Source organism: Melanotaenia boesemani, chromosome 7, assembly GCF_017639745.1.
Source record: "Melanotaenia boesemani isolate fMelBoe1 chromosome 7, fMelBoe1.pri, whole genome shotgun sequence".
NCBI lineage: Eukaryota > Metazoa > Chordata > Actinopteri > Atheriniformes > Melanotaeniidae > Melanotaenia > Melanotaenia boesemani.
The window spans coordinates 25,417,485-25,436,879 of NC_055688.1; the positions used below are offsets into that span (position 1 = coordinate 25,417,485).

The window sequence follows — 19,395 nt, forward strand, 5'->3', positions numbered from 1 at the left end:
AAATCCTGATCAGGACTAAAGCTTATAAAATGCTACAACCATTTGATGCTCCAGTTCTCTATATTTTACAGAATTCTCACCCTACATGTTATACATAACAAAATATAATTTATCATCAATTACTGTAGTTAACTGGTGCTAACTAGTTTTCTTCTGTTCATAGCAAGAATTTATAAAGATAGTTTTTTGTAAAGGTAGTGACAAGATTATATTTGATCCATCTCTTGTCATAGATTGAGGAGCAAGGTAACATAAAGTTTCACAAATATATTTTCCATACATACTTAATTTCATATCACCAACTAATGTTTAATGAACGCTGTTGGATGTGAAAGGAAACTGGAGTATGTGCAAAAAACTATACATGTAGCATAGGGAGATCATGCAAACTCCGTTTATAAAGGTTCCACTTGAGAAAGGCCAAATTTAAGATTTGAACTAAGAAGCTTCTTGTTGTGAGACAAGAATGCAATGAAGCCCCTCAAAGTGATCATGATCTCCAAAATAAATTTTTTTGTGCAGGTTTTATATAAATTCAAACACAACAAAGTTGAAGACACACTAACATCAGGTCTTTTTCTTTACTCACAAAATTCTGTCTTCAGGTGAGACAGAGTAAGTAATTTCAAAACAACATAATTATTGTATGTGAACATAAGGGATATGATGTATTTAAATATTTTACTAACTTTACATGCTACATTGCAACTAATCACACAATAACACAATCAGCAATAATTTCCTTTCTTTTTTTCATTCTTTAATGAAAATAACCCTGACCTCAAGTCTTATAGACTTGTAATGTTTGGGAAGTCAGTGTTTATTGTGAATTACAGATGCATTAAAAATTAAGGCTGTTTTGTAAGAATTTTTTTTGTATTAACAGTTATATCTAACATGTGTAAAATGTTTGTATTTGTAAACATGTTTTGATAAGAGCTAGCACAGTAAAAGTATAAGTTACAAAGACTAAGGTGAAGCCTTATTGTAGGTATAATTAAGTCAAGACAACAGAAATAAATTTGCACACACACAAGTGGCTAGACTTTTTTTTTTTCACTCCTCTGGTTTGAAACTTGACTGATTATGCTTCAGAAAGATGTTCTGACAAATACTGAAAAAAGGATAAAACTGCAAAGATCCTCTGCAGATTACAAGTAATGAGAGGGAGGATTGTAGTTGATGGTTTACAGATGAGGGTGACAAAACCATTGAGAAGCAGCAGCCAGATCAAAGGAAATAATAGGCCAAAACCAAGTGAGTTAAAAAAGAACTAAATATTTCTGGTCAGTCTGCAGTTGCTAAAAAGGGACAGGAGGGGGCATAAGGAAGAGTATCAGCCAAAGGACGTCAGCATGCGTAGGAGGTGAAGGGGAGGGATGAAGAAAATCAGAGAAAAACATTCTTTGTGTAATGATGAGAATGTGGAGATATGAAGACAAAGACAAGGACAAGGGAAACACGCTAGCAAAGGAAATGAAACACTAAAATGTGAAACTGAAAGGACATGAGGTTGAGAAAGTGTACTGATAAGGAGAACAAAGGTGGAGGAAAAAGAGATGGTCCATGGGAAGGGAGAGTGGGCTATGAGTAAGGCTTAATAGTCATCTTCCACACCCATGTTTCTTTGTTTTATTCACACACTGCCTACTAGATAAAATGGCTGGAAACAGAAGAGAAATCAACTCTCTGTAACAACACTGTGTAAACCAACAGCAATAAACACATACATAAACACCCACATGCACAAGTGTCTGTGACTACAGAAAACATAAGCTTTAATATGCCTAATATCATGTATGAATAATAGCACTAACACTAAAAGCCCACATTCTTTATTCATTTTTAGGACAGATGGTTCAGCTAAAAATAAACAGCAGGGCAACATTGACAAATGAAAAGCTACATGTGGGATGAAATGACTCACCTGCTGTACAGAACAGCTCACTGGTTTATATTTCTGAAAGATGACCAGAAGGAGTCATATGGCATTCAGTCCATTTTACAAAATTAAAAGGAAGACAACTTTTCATGTTGTAAGTTTAATCACTGATTAAATATCCCTTAGAACATAGGCTGTGATGTGTAATATCAAATTCCTTTGATAATTGCAGCCCTGATTGATCACAGATCACTGAATTATAAATCTGTATTAACACAAAATGTGTGTTGAAAATATATCTATATCTATAGCTATAACTATATATTTATTTTCAGAATATACTATCAGGTGTGATTTAAACACAATAATAAAATAAACATAAAATAAACAGTAAAATTGCACCCTGGTTTGTATGAGTCTGTCTTGTTGCTTATTTGCCATGTGTCCCTGTCTGAACTCTATCCTGAAACACTTTGGGTGTTATATTAAGCCAAGAACATTCATATATGTATTCAGAAACATGAATGTGGTAAACATGGGTATATGTTTTAAACATTGGCATTTTGTTTTAGAAATATGCATAATATAGAAATTAGATTAATTTCTTGATGATTGTCAAGAAATGGATTGACAGTTTGTTGTTAGGAATCCAGTCCCTTTCACTATTGTTCACTGAAAGATCATCCTTGAGGTCAAGGTAAACTCTATTATCCCTGAGGGGCAATTTTTTAATGCAAGCAGCAGGTCAACACAAATAAACACCAAACCACTCAACATGCCAAACACAAAAACCAAACAACATTCTTAAATACAATAAAATTAAAACAACTCTATATAAAAGGGAACAACAAGTCATCACAAACTATTTAAAATGTATTTCCTATCACGCAATAACGTATGTTTTTTGCTGATTAGAGTTAACATATTGCACAGATAAACTGATAAACAATTGAAGATTTGGAGTTGGGGTGCACTGCTATTCTTTACTGTTTCTTGAAACGCATTGCAGCTTTCGCATGAATAACAGAAATAAAACATACTCGAACAGGATCATGTTTTTTGTATCACTGGCTGATGTAGGCTATACCAGCTACTTTTAAGGTGACAGGTGGGTACACCCTGGACAGGTTGCCAGGCCATCACAGAGCCAGTACAGATATGAATTGAAGAAAACAACTGTGCATGGTCTCATTCACTCTTAAAGATGATTAAGAATCACCAATAAGCCTAGCATGCCCTTTTTTTGGACTGTGGAACAAGGTAAAGTCTATGAAACTATTCACCACAAAATCTGCTCAAATCAGTGTGCATAGCAGGAAATAGCCTAACTGTGGAAAAGGCTGCCTAAAGGACTGACATTCTGGCCCTTTAAGGGGCGGAGCCTAGACTACTCATGAGCAGCTTGTCAGGCCAGAGTGGAGAGAAAGAGGAGACTACAAGAGGAGTTTTACCGTCCTAAGTTTAGTGTGACTTTTCTTTAAGTCTTAGTTTACAGTTTGTTGGTAACCTCACTTGGATATGTGTGCGTGAAATCCAGTAAGTGATGCTAAGTGATGTTAAGACAGTTTATTTGTTAAATATACTGGTTCATTCGCTTAATTGATGCCATGCGCTGTTCACATGAGCAGGCTACGCTTGCTACCAAGCAGCTGTGTTCATGTAGAAACTGCATACTTTGTGCCTTTATGTTGCAACTGCACCTGTGTTTGTATTAGTTAGGTGCTGATATTATTTTATTTCTGTTTTAGAACCACACAACCAAGACCTCCAGTGTGTATAAGGGACAGACTGTAAAACTCAGTTGGTTTAATAAACCCTGCATAAGTAAAGCCGACTCATTCTTTGGAGTTCTAACCGGACTCACAACAGGGATTTGAACACTCCAACCAGCCCAGCACTGTTACTATCTTTCACTAACTATCTGAAGTAGAATTGTTACACCCCTCAAGTCAAACATGTTGTGTTTTGGGTATATAAAATTATCCACCAGCAAACAAACATTTGCTGTATTTGACTTTATTGGCTCAATATCCTTAACAAGACACAATCAAAGAAAGTCAAAGAACGCATATTGGAGAATACTATAAAAACAGGCTTAAGTATTTTCCCCAAATGAGAGCGGCAGGCAAGGCAAACAGACACAGGGGAAGAGGAACCCTGCAGCTAGAGAAAGGATCTCTAACAGTCAGCATGTGATCCCACCCATGAGTGGTCAGAAATAAATCCAACATCCAGTATTAATCAGACAAGTATGTGGCATTTGTGTCTGTTTATCCCATTGACCCCTGCAGTGAATGGTGCAAGGATACTTCTATAAAAGGGCGATCCTCTTATCAAGGCAGAATCCAGTGTCTTAACGGTCCACTCTGGCTTCTGGTTATTATGTTAATAAAAAAAAAAAAAACACTACTGGATTATCTACATCTAGATCCCAAGGTCAAATTAATTAATTAATTAATCAATTAAGTTTTACAGCAACATCCAGTTACAAATTTACTAGTTTAACACCTAATTAGTCTGTCTGGCATGTAGCCCTGTGTTGACCAATCTGTGATGTCAATCCGTCAGGCATTTAATGACGACTTGAGCACAGCAGCAGATGTTATGGCTGTATGAGCACTGATGCTAAACAACAGCTCTGCAGACTTGCATCTGTCATGATCTCTGTTGATTAAAAAAGACACTACTTGCACTTAATAAAAATATCAAGCAGTGGTTATTGTCAGAAAAATATACATATTGATAAGCATTGTTAAAGTCACTACTATCACTGCTACAAAAACAAGTCAGTACAAGACAACACATCAACATAATGGAGTCCTGAGTCAAGCTTTTAATCTCAAGGATTTAAAATGACAATTGGAGATAATGTGTGCAAATACTTTTCATTAGTGGAATATCTTTAATGCTCAGAGGTTGAACCTGCTAACACCAAGGAGGATGGCCTAATACTTCCAGTCAGCTAGAGCTGAGCTATTCTGAAATGAGAGTAACAAGGTCCAACATATAGGACACCTCCTCACAGCCATTAGTCAATGGAGTGAGAGATTACAAAACTGGGCGCTTATATAATTGAGTGCTAGAGATGAAGAAGGGTTAGGACTACCCACAAGACACTAAGAAAGACATGAGTAAGATGGAAAATAAAGAAAATGACTTTTAAACATTTTTGTTGTTAAGCAGTTGTAGGTGCTGAACAAGCTTCCAGAAAATACTTGCATGTCTCTTTATCAACACAAAGTTCCAGGTTTGACCCAAATAGGTTACTGGAGAGTAAAAACCGGCTTGGGCCAATCAGATAAAAGCCTGACTTTCACAAAAGCAACCCCTGACTTGTCAAAACCACATCACCTGAACGTGTGAAGAGTGAAAGTGCTGATAAAAACGTTCACTAGCACAGGAACACGAGTTCAGTATCAGTCCAGACAACAAACTGTTTGGTCAACATCTGGATAAGTTGCAGTTTTGGGTCAATGTATTTATTTAGCCCAGTGACAATGTAATACTAAACATTTGAGGTTGAAGATACTCCGCATCCCCCACAGAGCCACACCAGAGTAATTACTGTGGTGAAAATAAGCTAGTCAAGCATGTGAACAGCAAGTGATTTAAAAAATAAAATAAAATAAATAAATAAATAATGTAATTACTTACTCTGAGGGGAAAAATCCTGAATTAACTGAATAATATGTGATTAGTATGACAAAATAACAAAATTATTCTTGAAAGAGAGATGTATCTGTTATTGTGTACTTTAAGGTAGTAATGTTGTGTATGAAGAGAAATATAATTTGGCTGGCAAGTTTTGTGTTTGTTCATATGTTTTCTTGTTTTTTTAAATACAGCTGCAACATGAAAGAGTAAAAAGTCATCGATTATTGGTGTATACATGACATAATACCTGCCACACACATTATTATCATCATTATTAAACCTCAGTTCTTCTTTTGGTAATAACTGAGTGGAAAGGAACATAATGTTTAAATAAAGTGATTTAATCCACCAACTTTTAATAACTGATGCAATTAAATAATTTTAGACCAAGTTTTTAAGATCTATAATCTGTAAAATGAAAAAGGTAACAGATACTGTTCAAAGCAGAACATCCCAGGCAGAAAAAGAATAGAGTAAACATTTTTACTTAGAACATTAAATCATTACTCTAGTGTGACATTATCCCAGGATATAGTCTATAACTGATTGCAGTATGCACATGTATAATACCTGTTCAATTTTTAATAATAGTTATATTACACAGGTATATTACCTCTGCAATTTGTAATAATAGTTACTTACAGGTATATTACCTGTTTAATTAAACAACCAGTAATATGAATGAGTCAGCATTATTGCTTGCTTAATTTGTTTGTACATTTTTCTCTATAAATTCTCTTTAGTGACAGCTTGGTGTGGGATGGAAGATGACGTGTTGAGTGTGAAGGATGCTAATGGGTACACTTTACATAAGAGATTACTATACTTTTAAGGAAATTAATTTTTATAATATTCTGTTAAAAAAAGTCAGTCTCCTATTTGACAATTAGCTTTGATGGTTTTACTTTTTACTCAGAAATGTGTCTTTCTTTCTCTCCATGATGCATCATCAAACTATGGAAGTGTGCACTTGTGTGCTTGCTCTCTGCCTCTCCCTGTCCTCTGTCTCCCCTTCATCCATCCAGATGCCCTTTCATTCTGAAAGTGTCTTTCAATGGAGATTAACCATATGTGAGTATGTACCATGTGTCGTTTCATGTGTGTACGAGCACAAGTGTGCAGTTGTAAAGCATAAACGTGCCTGTTTTCGTGGTACAGCACTGTGTGTAAATTAGATTACCATCATTGCCGCTGACCTCAATGTGAATGGCGCCATGCTCAGACAACGCGGGAGCAATACGAGAGAAAATGCCCTACTGACACACAACAGCACATTCTGCACCCACAGCCACAACCCTACAGGCATGAGGCACAGAAGCACAGAGCTAAAAAAAACATCTGGCACAGCGAGAAAAGGGGCCGAATGCAGAAAGGCAGTCAAAAAATGATGGAGAAGGGGAACATATGAAAGAGGGAGTGAAAGGCTGACGGATAAAAGTGGGAAAAGGAGGCCAAGAGGGGGATGGGGGAAGGGATGAGTAAAATCAGCATGGTGGGAAAGGAGTAGTGAGGAGACAGAGAGAAGCTGCAGAAACAGAGGAAAGGTATTATACGAAGCCAAGTGTCTAAGTAAAACAATGATTACTACAAAGAATAGCAAAGAAAAACAATTAATAAACACAAAAAATAATAAGTTTAAGTACTGAAGACAAAAGAAATATATGCAGAGTATAGAAATGGGCTGCAAAATAAAATGAGTTAACACAATACATTTCAGAGGTTTACATAAAATGTGGCTAAATGGGTGAAGAGGCTGAGCATTGTTTGTGGTTGCAAAAGAGCCCTTCTCAAACTCTTTTGGGATTTTAGTTTAATTTGATTTTAATTTCAATCTTATAGCTGATCCATAAAATACACTGAGAATTAAAAACAACATGGCATGATATAAATGTGGTTTATTAATTGCTGATGATTTTAAATTAATATCACGAGCCCTCCAATTTCATCTTACATACTTTCAACATAAATTGTGATTTATGTAAGCAGCACATGAGGGTTTAGTCAGAAACAGACAAGACTGATATTAAGAAAAATGGTCTGATCTTAAAATATAAAGGGAAAATAATCACACATCACATCATGAGTAACAACTTAACAGTTTTAACTTGCAATTCCTTTCGCTTTGCATCTAATAAATAAATAAAACAGGCCTGAATGCATTTCCCTTCACTCAAGTCCAGATTTTGCTGTTATATCATTGTCAAAGATGTGGTTTCCTGTTTAAATCATCCTTAAAATTCTTCCCTGTAACCTCCATTTAAAAAAAAAGCTATTTCTTCAGTTATTTATACTGAATATAGTTTCATGAGGAATAGCTTCACATCCATTTCTCTCAAAACAAAAGATACCCGTGATCATTGATCGCAGCACTGTGAATGATTTACAGTGCAGACACTCTGCAAAACACAACTGCACAGATCTGCTGAGCCAGTCAAGCAAAAAGACAAAGCCCGTGTAGCAGGCAACCACACCACCACCAAAGTGAGCAAATGGAATGAGAATGCACAGGGCATGTAAAGTGCAGCACATACTGCTTTCATTAATAAAGATCATCAGCTGAAACGTGAGGCTGTTTTTTTTTTTTTTTTTTTCTTTCATCTGGTTGCATTACAAATTGCCTTACTTCAGTTCATCCACTATTTTTTCATTTCTGTTTTTACTCACAGTATTACAAGCAAAGCACTGAGGTAGCATAGAAAACGGCTTGTAATTCAGCCTGAGACAATCATCTCACTTTTTAACTGTAGACAGACAGTGTGATCCACAATGCATTTATGACATGCACTCATTTTTAATCACATCTTTTCTGAGCGTCTGCTGTCCAGGCACAGCTTAAGGCTGCAGCTGTATTGCAACACACAATGCTTTTTATTTATTTATTTATTTATTTATTTTTATCTCTAACACACGCAAATGCACACACATTAAATATTCATTCATGCACACAGAGGCAGTTATTACTGTCTAGCAGGGAATGAAACTGGACAGAGGACCTGCTAAGAAAGTGTGCTCAGCTTCTCTGCTTTATAAAATGTTGTTTAATGGTCAGTTGTACTCGCTGCTCAGTGTGTCAAAATATGGCATTAGTTTTCAACACCAACATAGTTGATGTCAAAGAATATGTTTTTTTTTTAATTTATTTTTTGTTTATTTGTTTTGTTTTCTGCCACTTGTTTTGTGGGTTATAGAAGAAAAAAGAAAAAGAAAAAAAAACTGAGAGTTGACCTAGTTGTTTGAGAAAAAAAGATTATCTCCATAAACTACAGTATTTAATTAGAAGCTTAACTATTCCCTCCTTCACTATCACTTCAATATCTAAACCATCTCCTCTCTGCTTTAAAATGATGATTTCATTGCAGTAATCCATGTGTTTCTACCTAAATAAACCCATTTTCATTAAATATTGTGACATGTCTGTAGATGAGCTGTACCAAATCCACTTCCCCTCCCCCTCCCTCCACTGCTCTCCCTATAACTCCCTCCCTTGTTCATCCTCTTCCAGTGCTGTAGACTGAGGAGCGTACGCTAGTCTGTGGAAACCAGTAGACTCTGAGAGGTGGATCTCCCAGTGTGTTGCTATTGGCAACACACAGTGTTCAACAGAGAATCAGCCCAGAAGTCTAGCATGCAGACCTTCACACATGTAATAATACATGACCTATTTTATTGAGTCAAAAGCAATCACACCATGAAGCTTGTATGCAGTGCACTGCATATAAACTCTGTCATTTAGTGTTTTTCAAATTCAAAGCAAAAAAAAACAAAAAAAACAAACAAACAAAAAAACAATAAAAATATGGAGAATAAGTCTATTTTTAGAATTAAGATTCCTGGTGAGGCAAAGTATCCCAATACGACCAAACTGACGGTACATTGTAATTCACAACACATTCACCTAAGGCTCATTTTGACCCTCTCTCTCAGCCATTCAAAGCACACTGATTCCCCTCAACTATCAGCAGGAATAGACCTCAGGTAACTCTCTTACCATATCAGTAGAACTTCCCCTCCACACACTTAACCAAAACCAGAGTTGTAAAAAAGAATAACTTGTATACTTATAAAAAGTAAACAACCTTCCTGTGGTGAATTTACAAGGGAGACTTTTACTGTTTACTTTGCATTTCACGCCATTTGAAGACCTATTGTTAATGCATAACAAACCCCCCCCCCCCCCCCCCCCCCCCCCCCAAAAAAAAAAAAAAATAGAAATGCAGGGTAGAGAAATATTAGATTCGGGAGGGAAAATGTTAAAGCTGTAACATTTTGTAATGATCAAGCTCAAGAGTATTTGTTATTATCCCCAGCAATGTATCCTATATGAAACAAAAGGTGCCACCGTAGTGCAAAAAGAACAGTATAGCTCCTGGGTGAAACTGGCCCCTGTGTTCTCTCCCAATTATACAGCCACCTTTAAACCACAAAAGTTCCTCAGCTGTCACGTGAACGCTCAATCTCCTGATTCCTCAGAGTAATGAATTTTGTATATTTGTTATCCATTTCTATCCAAATATTCTGAATTAGTTATGATATTCAGTAACTTATGCACATTTATGTTAATATTCATTTAATTTAATTTTTTATAAGCCGTTCATTCTAGGACTGACTGGAAATAAATTGGTCTCCCTTACCTCTTCAAATGCACATCTCCTGTCAGGTAGCACAAGTGTGTTTGCATGAGTGCCAGGCACTATAGAAGATCCTATGCTCATTCTGGTTCCAACTAACATGTATCGTTTGTCTCCCGATCTGTACTGAATGCCGTGACAAATTATTACATCATTATTAGTCTCCTGTAGACACTTAGAAGTATACTCTGTAAATTGTGAGCACTGTTTTGAAATCAGCACGATGATATTGATGAGAAAAAGAACTGAAACTGAAGCCAAAGCTATAATCAGGTAAAAAGTCACATTATTATCCTTATCATTTTTTGCTGCAATTTTCATGTCAGAAGCTGCAAAAGCCTCTTTGGGCTCCACAAGTTTGACAATCACAGTAGCTGTTGCTGAGAGTGAAACGTTCCCATTGTCTTTGACCAGTATGACCAGTTTATGCTCAGCCTCGTCTGTCTCTGTGAATGAGCGAAGTGTTCTGATCTGTCCTGTATAGCGGTCCAAACCAAAGAGACTGTGGTCAGTAACTTCCTGCAGTGAGAACAGCAACCAGCCGTTATATCCTATATCAGCATCATAGGCTCTGACTTTAGTCACCAAGTGTCCTGCGTTCACATTGCGGCGAATCTCCTCCACACCTTCAGCAGAACCGTTGGAGCTGACTGGATACAGGATGACTGGAGCGTTGTCATTCTGATCCAGAATGAACACGTTCACTGTGACGTTGCTGCTTAGAGACGGAGTTCCTGAATCTGTAGCAACAACTTGGAACTGAAAAGTTTTCAGTGTTTCGAAGTCAAAAGTTTTCAGAGCCACAATATCTCCTGTTTCAGAGTTTAGGCTTAAGAATGATGTTAACAATTTGTGTTCATCCTCCTTTCTTGCAATGAAATGCTTTTTTTGAACACCATATACAAGTATAACTCAGTTTTTTATGTTTTTACTTTTGAATATTTAAATACTAATTACTCATTTTATTTTTTTAACACTGTGATTTATGCTTGGTTCTGGGCTTGATGATAGATACAGAAAAATTGCCAACATTTTTCCAAAAATTCTTTTTGTTACTGAATAGTTGTGTCATACAAATATTTTGACAAGTACAAGAATGTGTAATACTGTCAGGTGTTTACATTATTTGGCATTTAAGTACTTTGTTTAAAGCATTTTAACTGTCAAATTGTGTTTTTCTCCCCAACATGTACTCAATCTACCTCATTTTTATATGTTTGCATTTTTGAATAGGTTCATACCTAATTAGTAATCTGAAGGACTGTGAACTGTGCCTGGTTTAGGGGGAAAAACTGTTTCATAATTTTAGCATTCCTGTAATCTGTTTTGAAAACAGCTGAAATATAATTGAAAATAGAAGTTCTCCTTTTGAGTGATTTTAACATCTTAATGAAAAGAAAGGGGTTTTTAAATAATCACTAATTGCGTTTTTTGAGTTGAGCTTTTAAATTAATCACATGCTGTTGCATTAAAATGATCAATTATGTAGGACATAAAAACATTACATTTAAAAAATAAAGTTTTGTAGTAAAGTATACTTCACTGATCAGATTTAAAAATGTAAACTTTTAAGTTGACGATATATTTTATAGTATTTGTTTACTTAAATAAGATGATTTTGTTAACTTAAATTTCATTAGGTAATCAGCTGCCACGTGAGTTTTCAGTGCTGTGAACATAGTCGGGTTTATAGTGCACAAGGACGTGCATTTTTACTAAAACTAACAATTCACTGCTGTAAGAGAGCAGGTGGATGCACAAGTAGTTAAGAATGATGGATTCTATGCTAACGTCCAGAAGCACACCCGTGAAACAGCTTCAAACTGACACAAAGGATGAGAAAGCAGGCTACTTCATTTTCACAAGCAGTGACACCATGCGAGCAGACGTTGCAAAGTGTCAGTTATTTGTAAAAATATCTAAAATAAAATTTCTTCCATATTAAGCTAATTAAATGTATCAGCATTGGTCCAAGTTGATCCACAATAGCAAGGTGACATGTGATGAATAAAAAGTTCACTTCGTTCATCAACTTTTGCCATTCTGACAGATTCTTTCTGTTGAAGTTTTATATACCTGTTAGTTTTTTATCCAAATAATATTCTAAATATTCTCATTTCTATTCAATTCTACAGTCATTTAGCAGATGCTTTTCTCCAAAGCAATTTACATCTGAGAGTAGGGACAACACAAGCAAGAAATCAAACAGGAGGGGACATCATAATTAAGGGTAGTCAGACTGCTGCTAATTTACTAATATTACAAATCATGCACACTTATATTAGTAAGAATTTCGTTTTTCATAAGTCTTTCATTTTAGAACTGTCTGGAAATAAACTGGTCTCCCTTACCTCGTCAGAAGGATGTCTCCTGTCAGGTAGCACAAGTGTATTTGCATGACTGCCAGGAACAATAGTAGATCCTATACTCATTCTGGGTCCAACTAACATGTACCGTTTGTCTCCAGATCTATACTGGATGCTGTGACACAGAGTTCCGTCATAATTAGTCTCTTGAAGATATTTTGAAGTGTACTCCGTAGATTTTGAGCACTGCATTGCAATCAGTACAATGATACTGATGAGGAAAAGAACTGAAACTGAGCCCAAAGTTATCATCAGGTAAAGAGTCACATTATTATCTTCATCGTCTCTTGCTGCACTTTTCACATCAGAAGCTGCAAAAGCCTCTTTGGGCTCCACAAGTTTGACAATCACAGTAGCTGTAGCTGAGAGTGAAACGTTTCCATTGTCTTTGACCAGTATGACCAGTTTATGCTCAGCCTCGTCTGTCTCTGTGAATGAGCGAAGGGTCCTGATCTGTCCTGTATAGCGGTCCAAACCAAAGAGACTGTGGTCAGTAACTTCCTGCAGTGAGAACAGCAACCAGCCGTTATATCCTATATCAGCATCATAAGCTCTGACTTTAGTCACCAAGTGTCCTGCGTTCACATTGCGGGGAATCTCCTCCACACCTTCAGCAGAACCATTGGAGCTGACTGGATACAGGATGACTGGAGCGTTGTCGTTCTGATCCAGAATGAACACGTTCACTGTGACGTTGCTGCTTAGAGACGGAGTTCCTGAATCTGTGGCAACAACTTGGAACTGGAAAGTTTTCAGTGTTTCGAAGTCAAAAGTTTTCAGCGCCACAATATCTCCTGTTTCAGAGTTTATGCTTAGGAATGATGTTAATGATTTGTGTTCATCCTCATTTCTTGCAATGAAATATGATATAACAGCATTATTACCCTCGTCACAGTCATCAGCACTCACTGAAAATAAAGAGGCTCCTCCAACAGTGTTTTCCGTAACATAAAAAGTGTATGGATTTTGAGAAAACTTTGGACTGTTATCATTGACATCCAGTATTGTAACACTAATTGTCTTTTGAGTTGACAAAGGTTTTTCACCAGCATCTTTTGCTACAATCGTTATATCATATCTGGCCTTAAGTTCTCTATCTAATAGAGATTTGGTAACTATGGAGTACATATTTTCTTGTAAAGAAGATGTTAATGTGAAAGGTACATCATCATTTATAGAAGACATTACTTTCCCGTTAACACCTGAATCCTTATCAGTCACACTTATCAATGCAATGGTCCTACCAGGTTGGGAGTCCTCTGGAATTGAACTGGAAAAGGATGTCACTTCAATCTCAGGTGAATTGTCATTCAGGTCCAAGACTGTTATTATAACACTTTTTTCTGTTGCCAATGGGGCTGGTCCTTTATCTGCAGCTTTTATATCAATTTCATATCTGTCTTTGGTTTCAAAATCTAATTGCCCTTTGACAATAATTTCCCCTGTATTGGCATCAACCGCAAAAAGTTTGCGTAACTTGTTATTTACATTATTCCCAAATGAATAAACAACCTCCCCATTTAAATCATCATCTAAATCTGTGGCATTTACTTGTATAATAGTTGTACCAATAGGAGAATTTTCATTAATAACTGCAGTATATGAATCTTTGGAAAATACTGGCATATTGTCATTCACATCCAAAACATGAACATTAATTGCCATTGTTCCTGATCTAGCAGGTTTTCCTCCATCAGCAGCTGTGAGCAGTAATCTGTGAGTTCTTACAGTTTCTTTGTCCAGCGGTTTGTGCAGATACAAAACGGGAATTTTGCCATCTTCTCCTCTATCTTTAACCTCCAAACGAAAATGCTCATTTTGACTGAGTTTATACTGTTGAACAGAGAAAACACCGCTGTCTGGATCACGGGCGGCTTGTAGTTGAAATCGTGCACCAGGTAAAGCAGATTCTGATATGTCTAAATGAGTCTCGTTGTCGGAGAACGCGGGAGTGTGGTCGTTAACATCCAGAACCTCTATACCAACGTAGTGCACCTCTAAAGGATTTTCCAATGCAGTTTTTATGTTGATAATGCAAGTCGTGGTCCGTGTGCATACCTCTTCTCTGTCTATTTTTCGGTTGATGTGTAAAATTCCGTTATTGCTGAGTTGAAACAATGATTCAGCGGATCCAGAAACGATGCGAAATCCTCTAGCATTCAAAGCACTGGGCTCCAGCCCAAGATCTCTAGCTATATTCCCAACAACAGAACCCACTGTAAGCTCTTCGGGAATGGAGTATCGCAGCTGAGCAGAAGAAAAATCAAAACAAAGACCCAAATAAACAATAAGGACGAGCAGGCGGTCCAGCCATGCTCTACGTCCTCTTCGTGCCATGATTTATGAAACAAATGCAGATAAAAACCAAACCAGTTCAGGTCAGACTTGAAACGTTTCTCTACACATGACGTGCATTTGACCAAAAATAAAAATTAATTGCTCCAAGAGAAAACGTTATTGCACAAGTAGTTAAGAATGATGGATTCTATGCCATCGCCCAGAAGCACACCCAGCCGCGAAATCAGCTCCAAACTGACGCAAAGGATGAGAAAGCAGGCTACTTCATTTTCACAAGCAGCGACACCATGCGAGCAGATGTTGTAAAATGTCAGTTATGTGTAAAAATATCTAAAATAAATGTCTTCCATATTAACCTAATTAAATGTATCGGCATTAGTCTTAAGATGATCGACAACCGCAAGGAATGAAAGTTCATTTCGTTCATCAACTTTTTCCGTTCTGACAGTTTCTTGCCCATCCTTCCATTGAAATTTTATAAACTTGTTATATTTTTTACCCAATGATATTCGAAATATTTTAATTTATTGGCATGATTCAATAATGTATGTATACTTGTGTTAATGGGCCTTTAGTTTTTCCATAAGCCTTCTATTCTAGAACTGCCTAAAAAATAAATTGGTCTCCCTTACCTCGTCAGGAGGTCTCCTCCTGTGAGGTAGCACAAGTGTGTTTGCATGACTGCCAGGCACTATAGTAGATCCTAAACTAAGTCTGGGTCCAACTAACATGCACCGTTTATCTCAATCTGTACTGAATGCTGTAACACAGAGTTCCGTCATAATTAGTCTCTTGTAGATATTTTGAAGTATAATCTGTTTTTTAGCACTGCATTGCAATCAGCACAATGTTACTAAAAAGAAAAAGAAATGAAACTGAAGCCAAAATTCCTGACTCACTGTTCACTAAATTTGATTTATTTGATTAAGTGATGTACTCAAATGTGCAATGACACTGGTGGGACTCATGTCAGACAACAATAAGTCCTACTAAAAGATAAAGGTCTAACATCTGGCTGAAAGATGTACAGAGAATAATCTGGTTTGAAACACTGCTCAAACCAGAGGTATTTATGCACTTTCTGAGAGTCGGTAGGAGCACAAAGGGTCCGCTTACCAACTTGGGGAAGGAGGTGGAAAAAGTGGGCCCCATCAAGTTCCTGGGTGGTCACATCACTGAGTCACTGAGTATCTGACATGGTCAATAAACATCTCCAACCCATGAAGAAAGGTCAACAGAGACTGTTTAAACAGGTCGGACTGTGAGCTCAGATGCTTAGGAACTTTTATAGAGCATATAGAGAGCATTCGAACCACTGCAGCAAGGTGTGACATTGAAGCTCCACAGTAGTGAAAGCAGCTCAAAGGGTCATAGTCCAAATAAAACTTACATATTTTTTTAAACAGTCACAACAAATAATAGCATTTTGCTAAATGAGAGCAAAAAAAGTCAGCACCATGGACAGCAATTTCGAGCAACTCTTGTCCAGTTACATTCCGTGGGGGATTTTATCAAGCTTAAACCACCATAAAACACCTTAACAAACTTAAACAACGTTGTGTTATCATAGCTTTATAGCATTAATTTTCACATGCAAATTAAAAGTATATGCATGATATAGAGTTCCAATTGATACAAGTTTTATGTACTTCACATCAAATAATCTGCTTTAGCAAATGTCAAAAGCAGCTAATTAGTACCATTAATGCAAAAGGAAGAAGAAAAAAATTAAATATGTTAATAAATGCATGACTTTGCCACTGAAAATAAGCAAGTGGTTATGCAAAAGTCTTACCTCCATACATGCTCCTCCCCTGTCAGGTAGCACTAATGTATTGGCATGGCTTCCTGGAACAATAGTAGATCCTATACTCATTCTGGGTCCCACTAACATGTACCGTTTGTCTCCAGATCTGTACTGGATGCTGTGACACAGTGTTCCATCATAATTAGTTTCTTGCAGATATTTTGAAGTATAGTCTGTGGATTTTGAGCACTGCATTGCAATCAGCACAATGATACTGACTAGGAAAAGAACTGAAACTGAGCCTAAAGTTATCATCAGGTAAAGAGTCACATTATTATCTTCATCGTCTCTTGCTGCACTTTTCACATCAGAAGCTGCAAAAGCCTCTTTTGGCTCCACAAGTTTGACAATCACAGTAGCTGTAGCTGAGAGTGAGACGTTCCCATTGTCTTTGACCAGTATAACCAGTTTATGCTCAGCCTCGTCTGTCTCTGTGAATGAGCGAAGTGTCCTGATCTGTCCTGTATAGCGGTCCAAACCGAAGAGACTGTGGTCAGTAACTTCCTGCAGTGAGAACAGCAACCAGCCGTTATATCCTATATCAGCATCATAGGCTCTGACTTTAGTCACCAAGTGTCCTGCGTTCACATTGCGGGGAATCTCCTCCACACCTTCAGCAGAACCGTTGGAGCTGACTGGATACAGGATGACTGGAGCGTTGTCGTTCTGATCCAGAATGAACACGTTCACTGTGACGTTGCTGCTTAGAGACGGAGTTCCTGAATCTGTAGCAACAACTTGGAACTGGAAGGTTTTCAGTGTTTCAAAGTCAAAACTTTTTAGAGCCACAATATCTCCAGTTTCAGAGTTTATGCTGAAAAACAAACCACCATTTCCATCACTGCCATCCCGCGCTATATTATATGAAATACGGGCATTGTCGTTTTCATCTGGATCAGATGCTTTAATTGAAAATAATGGTGTTGCCAGGTCATTATTTTCAGCAACATAAAAAGTATATGGACTCACTGAAAAGTGTGGTCTATTGTCGTTGACATCCGAAACAGTCACTGTGATTATTTTTTCAGATACAAGTGGTGGCACACCAGAGTCCTTTGCAAGAACTGTAATCTCATAAAAAGATTTCTTTTCTCTGTCCAGTAGAGAGCGGGTCACTATGGCGTACATATTATCCTGTAACGAAGGAGATATAACAAAAGGAACATCCTCACGTATTGAAATGGAGACTTTTCCATTAGGCCCTGAATCCAAATCATTCACGCTGATCAATGCTACCGTGGTCCCGGTTTTACAGTCCTCTGGGACTGACTTAGAAAACGATGTAACTTCTATTTTGGGGACGTTATCGTTTTGGTCGACAATCTTTATGATTACTGTTTTGTCTGAGGATAATGGGACACCGCCCTTATCTGATGCCTGCACATCAATTTCATAACTTTCATTCTCTTCATAATCAATTTCACCAATCACTTTAATCTCGCCTGTTTTTGAGTCTATGGAAAATAGCTTTTGTAAAATTGCATCCACCTCCTTTCCAAATAAGTAAACAACTTCACTGTTTGAGCCCTCATCCAAATCTGTTGCATTAACCTGAATAACAAGCGTGCCAATATCTGCGTTTTCATTTAAAATGGCAGAATATGCGTCTTGTGTGAAGACCGGTGAATTATCATTAACATCAAGAACTTCGATCACTATTTCTGTTGTTCCAGATCTCGCTGGCCTTCCACCATCAGTTGCTGTAAGAAGAAGTTTATGCTCCTTCATGCTCTCTCTGTCTAACTGCTTATGTAAAACCAGAAACGGCATCTTACGGTCTTCGCCTCTATCTTTAACTTCTAAACGAAAATGGTCATTGTGACTTAATTTATATTGTTTAACCGAAAATTGACTACCATCGGGGTCACGTGCAGGTTGGAGCTGAAATCTCGCTCCTGGTAACGCCGATTCAAATATTTCAAGTCGCTTCTCTTTCTCCGGAAAACTTGGGGAATGATCGTTTATGTCCAGCACCTCTATGGCCACATAATGAATTTCGAGAGGATTTTCTAGCACGGTTTTAAGGTTTATTATACAAGCGTTGCTTCTTTCACAGATCTCTTCTCTGTCCACTTTCTTGGCGACATAAAGCATACCGTCATCTTGATTCAGATGAAAAAGGGGTTCTGTTGAACTGCCAACAATACGATAGTCTCTGTCCTTTAACGCAATCTTATCAATTCCCAAGTCCGTCGCAATATTTCCAACAACACTTCCTTCTTCAATTTCTTCGGAGATGGAATATTTGATCTGAGCGGCAGCTTCACTGCAAAATATTCCTGAAGCCACAAAAAAGACGACGCATTTCCATCGCTCGATCCACGCCTGGGGCGTTTTTTGTCCCATTATGTTAAAAAATAGTTATAATATGATAAGGTAATAATAATTACAGAATGTAATAACGGACAAATAAGAAACAATAAAAATATGTATTCCTTTCTAAACTGCGCTCCATTGCTACAGTATGTGGACAAAGAGCTAGTTTGGTGCGCAAGAAAATGACGAAATACTGGGTTGGATCAGTTGGCGATGACGAAAGAAATCTGGACATTACTGCTTTTATACTGACACCTTGCGATCCACTAAATGTCTGTAGGTCTCTATATGTAAGTTCGTGTGTCTGTAAAGTTCTACTGAAATTTATTTAATAGACCAATTTTCTGCACCAGGAATAGCTCCATTTAAAACCTGCAACCGACTGCGGTTTGTCCGGTTAAATGGCACTGACACTAGTCCTCTAAAGATAAATTGCATTAGAAG

At 37.2% G+C, this 19,395-nt stretch overlaps 1 protein-coding gene across 19 annotated transcripts in view; it reads right to left on the reverse strand.

Moving 5' to 3' along the window:
- The window catches only part of LOC121642759 (protocadherin alpha-2-like), a 204,261-nt gene that overhangs the window by 110,619 nt on the left and 74,247 nt on the right, over window positions 1-19,395 (reverse strand). The window contains exons 1-2 of one of the 19 annotated variants that reach the window (XM_041989686.1): window positions 16,624-19,082; window positions 15,532-15,588 (exon numbers count right to left, since the gene is read on the reverse strand). The exons of 16 other annotated variants lie outside the window; for them this stretch is intronic. In XM_041989686.1, coding sequence (XP_041845620.1) covers window positions 15,553-15,588; window positions 16,624-18,981 — 2,394 coding nt within the window. In that variant the 5' untranslated portion in view covers window positions 18,982-19,082 and the 3' untranslated portion in view covers window positions 15,532-15,552. Of the gene's footprint in view, window positions 1-12,515; window positions 14,918-15,531; window positions 15,589-16,623; window positions 19,083-19,395 lie in introns of those variants that run through there. 2 more of the 19 variants (XM_041989675.1, XM_041989683.1) reach the window with 2 other exon arrangements.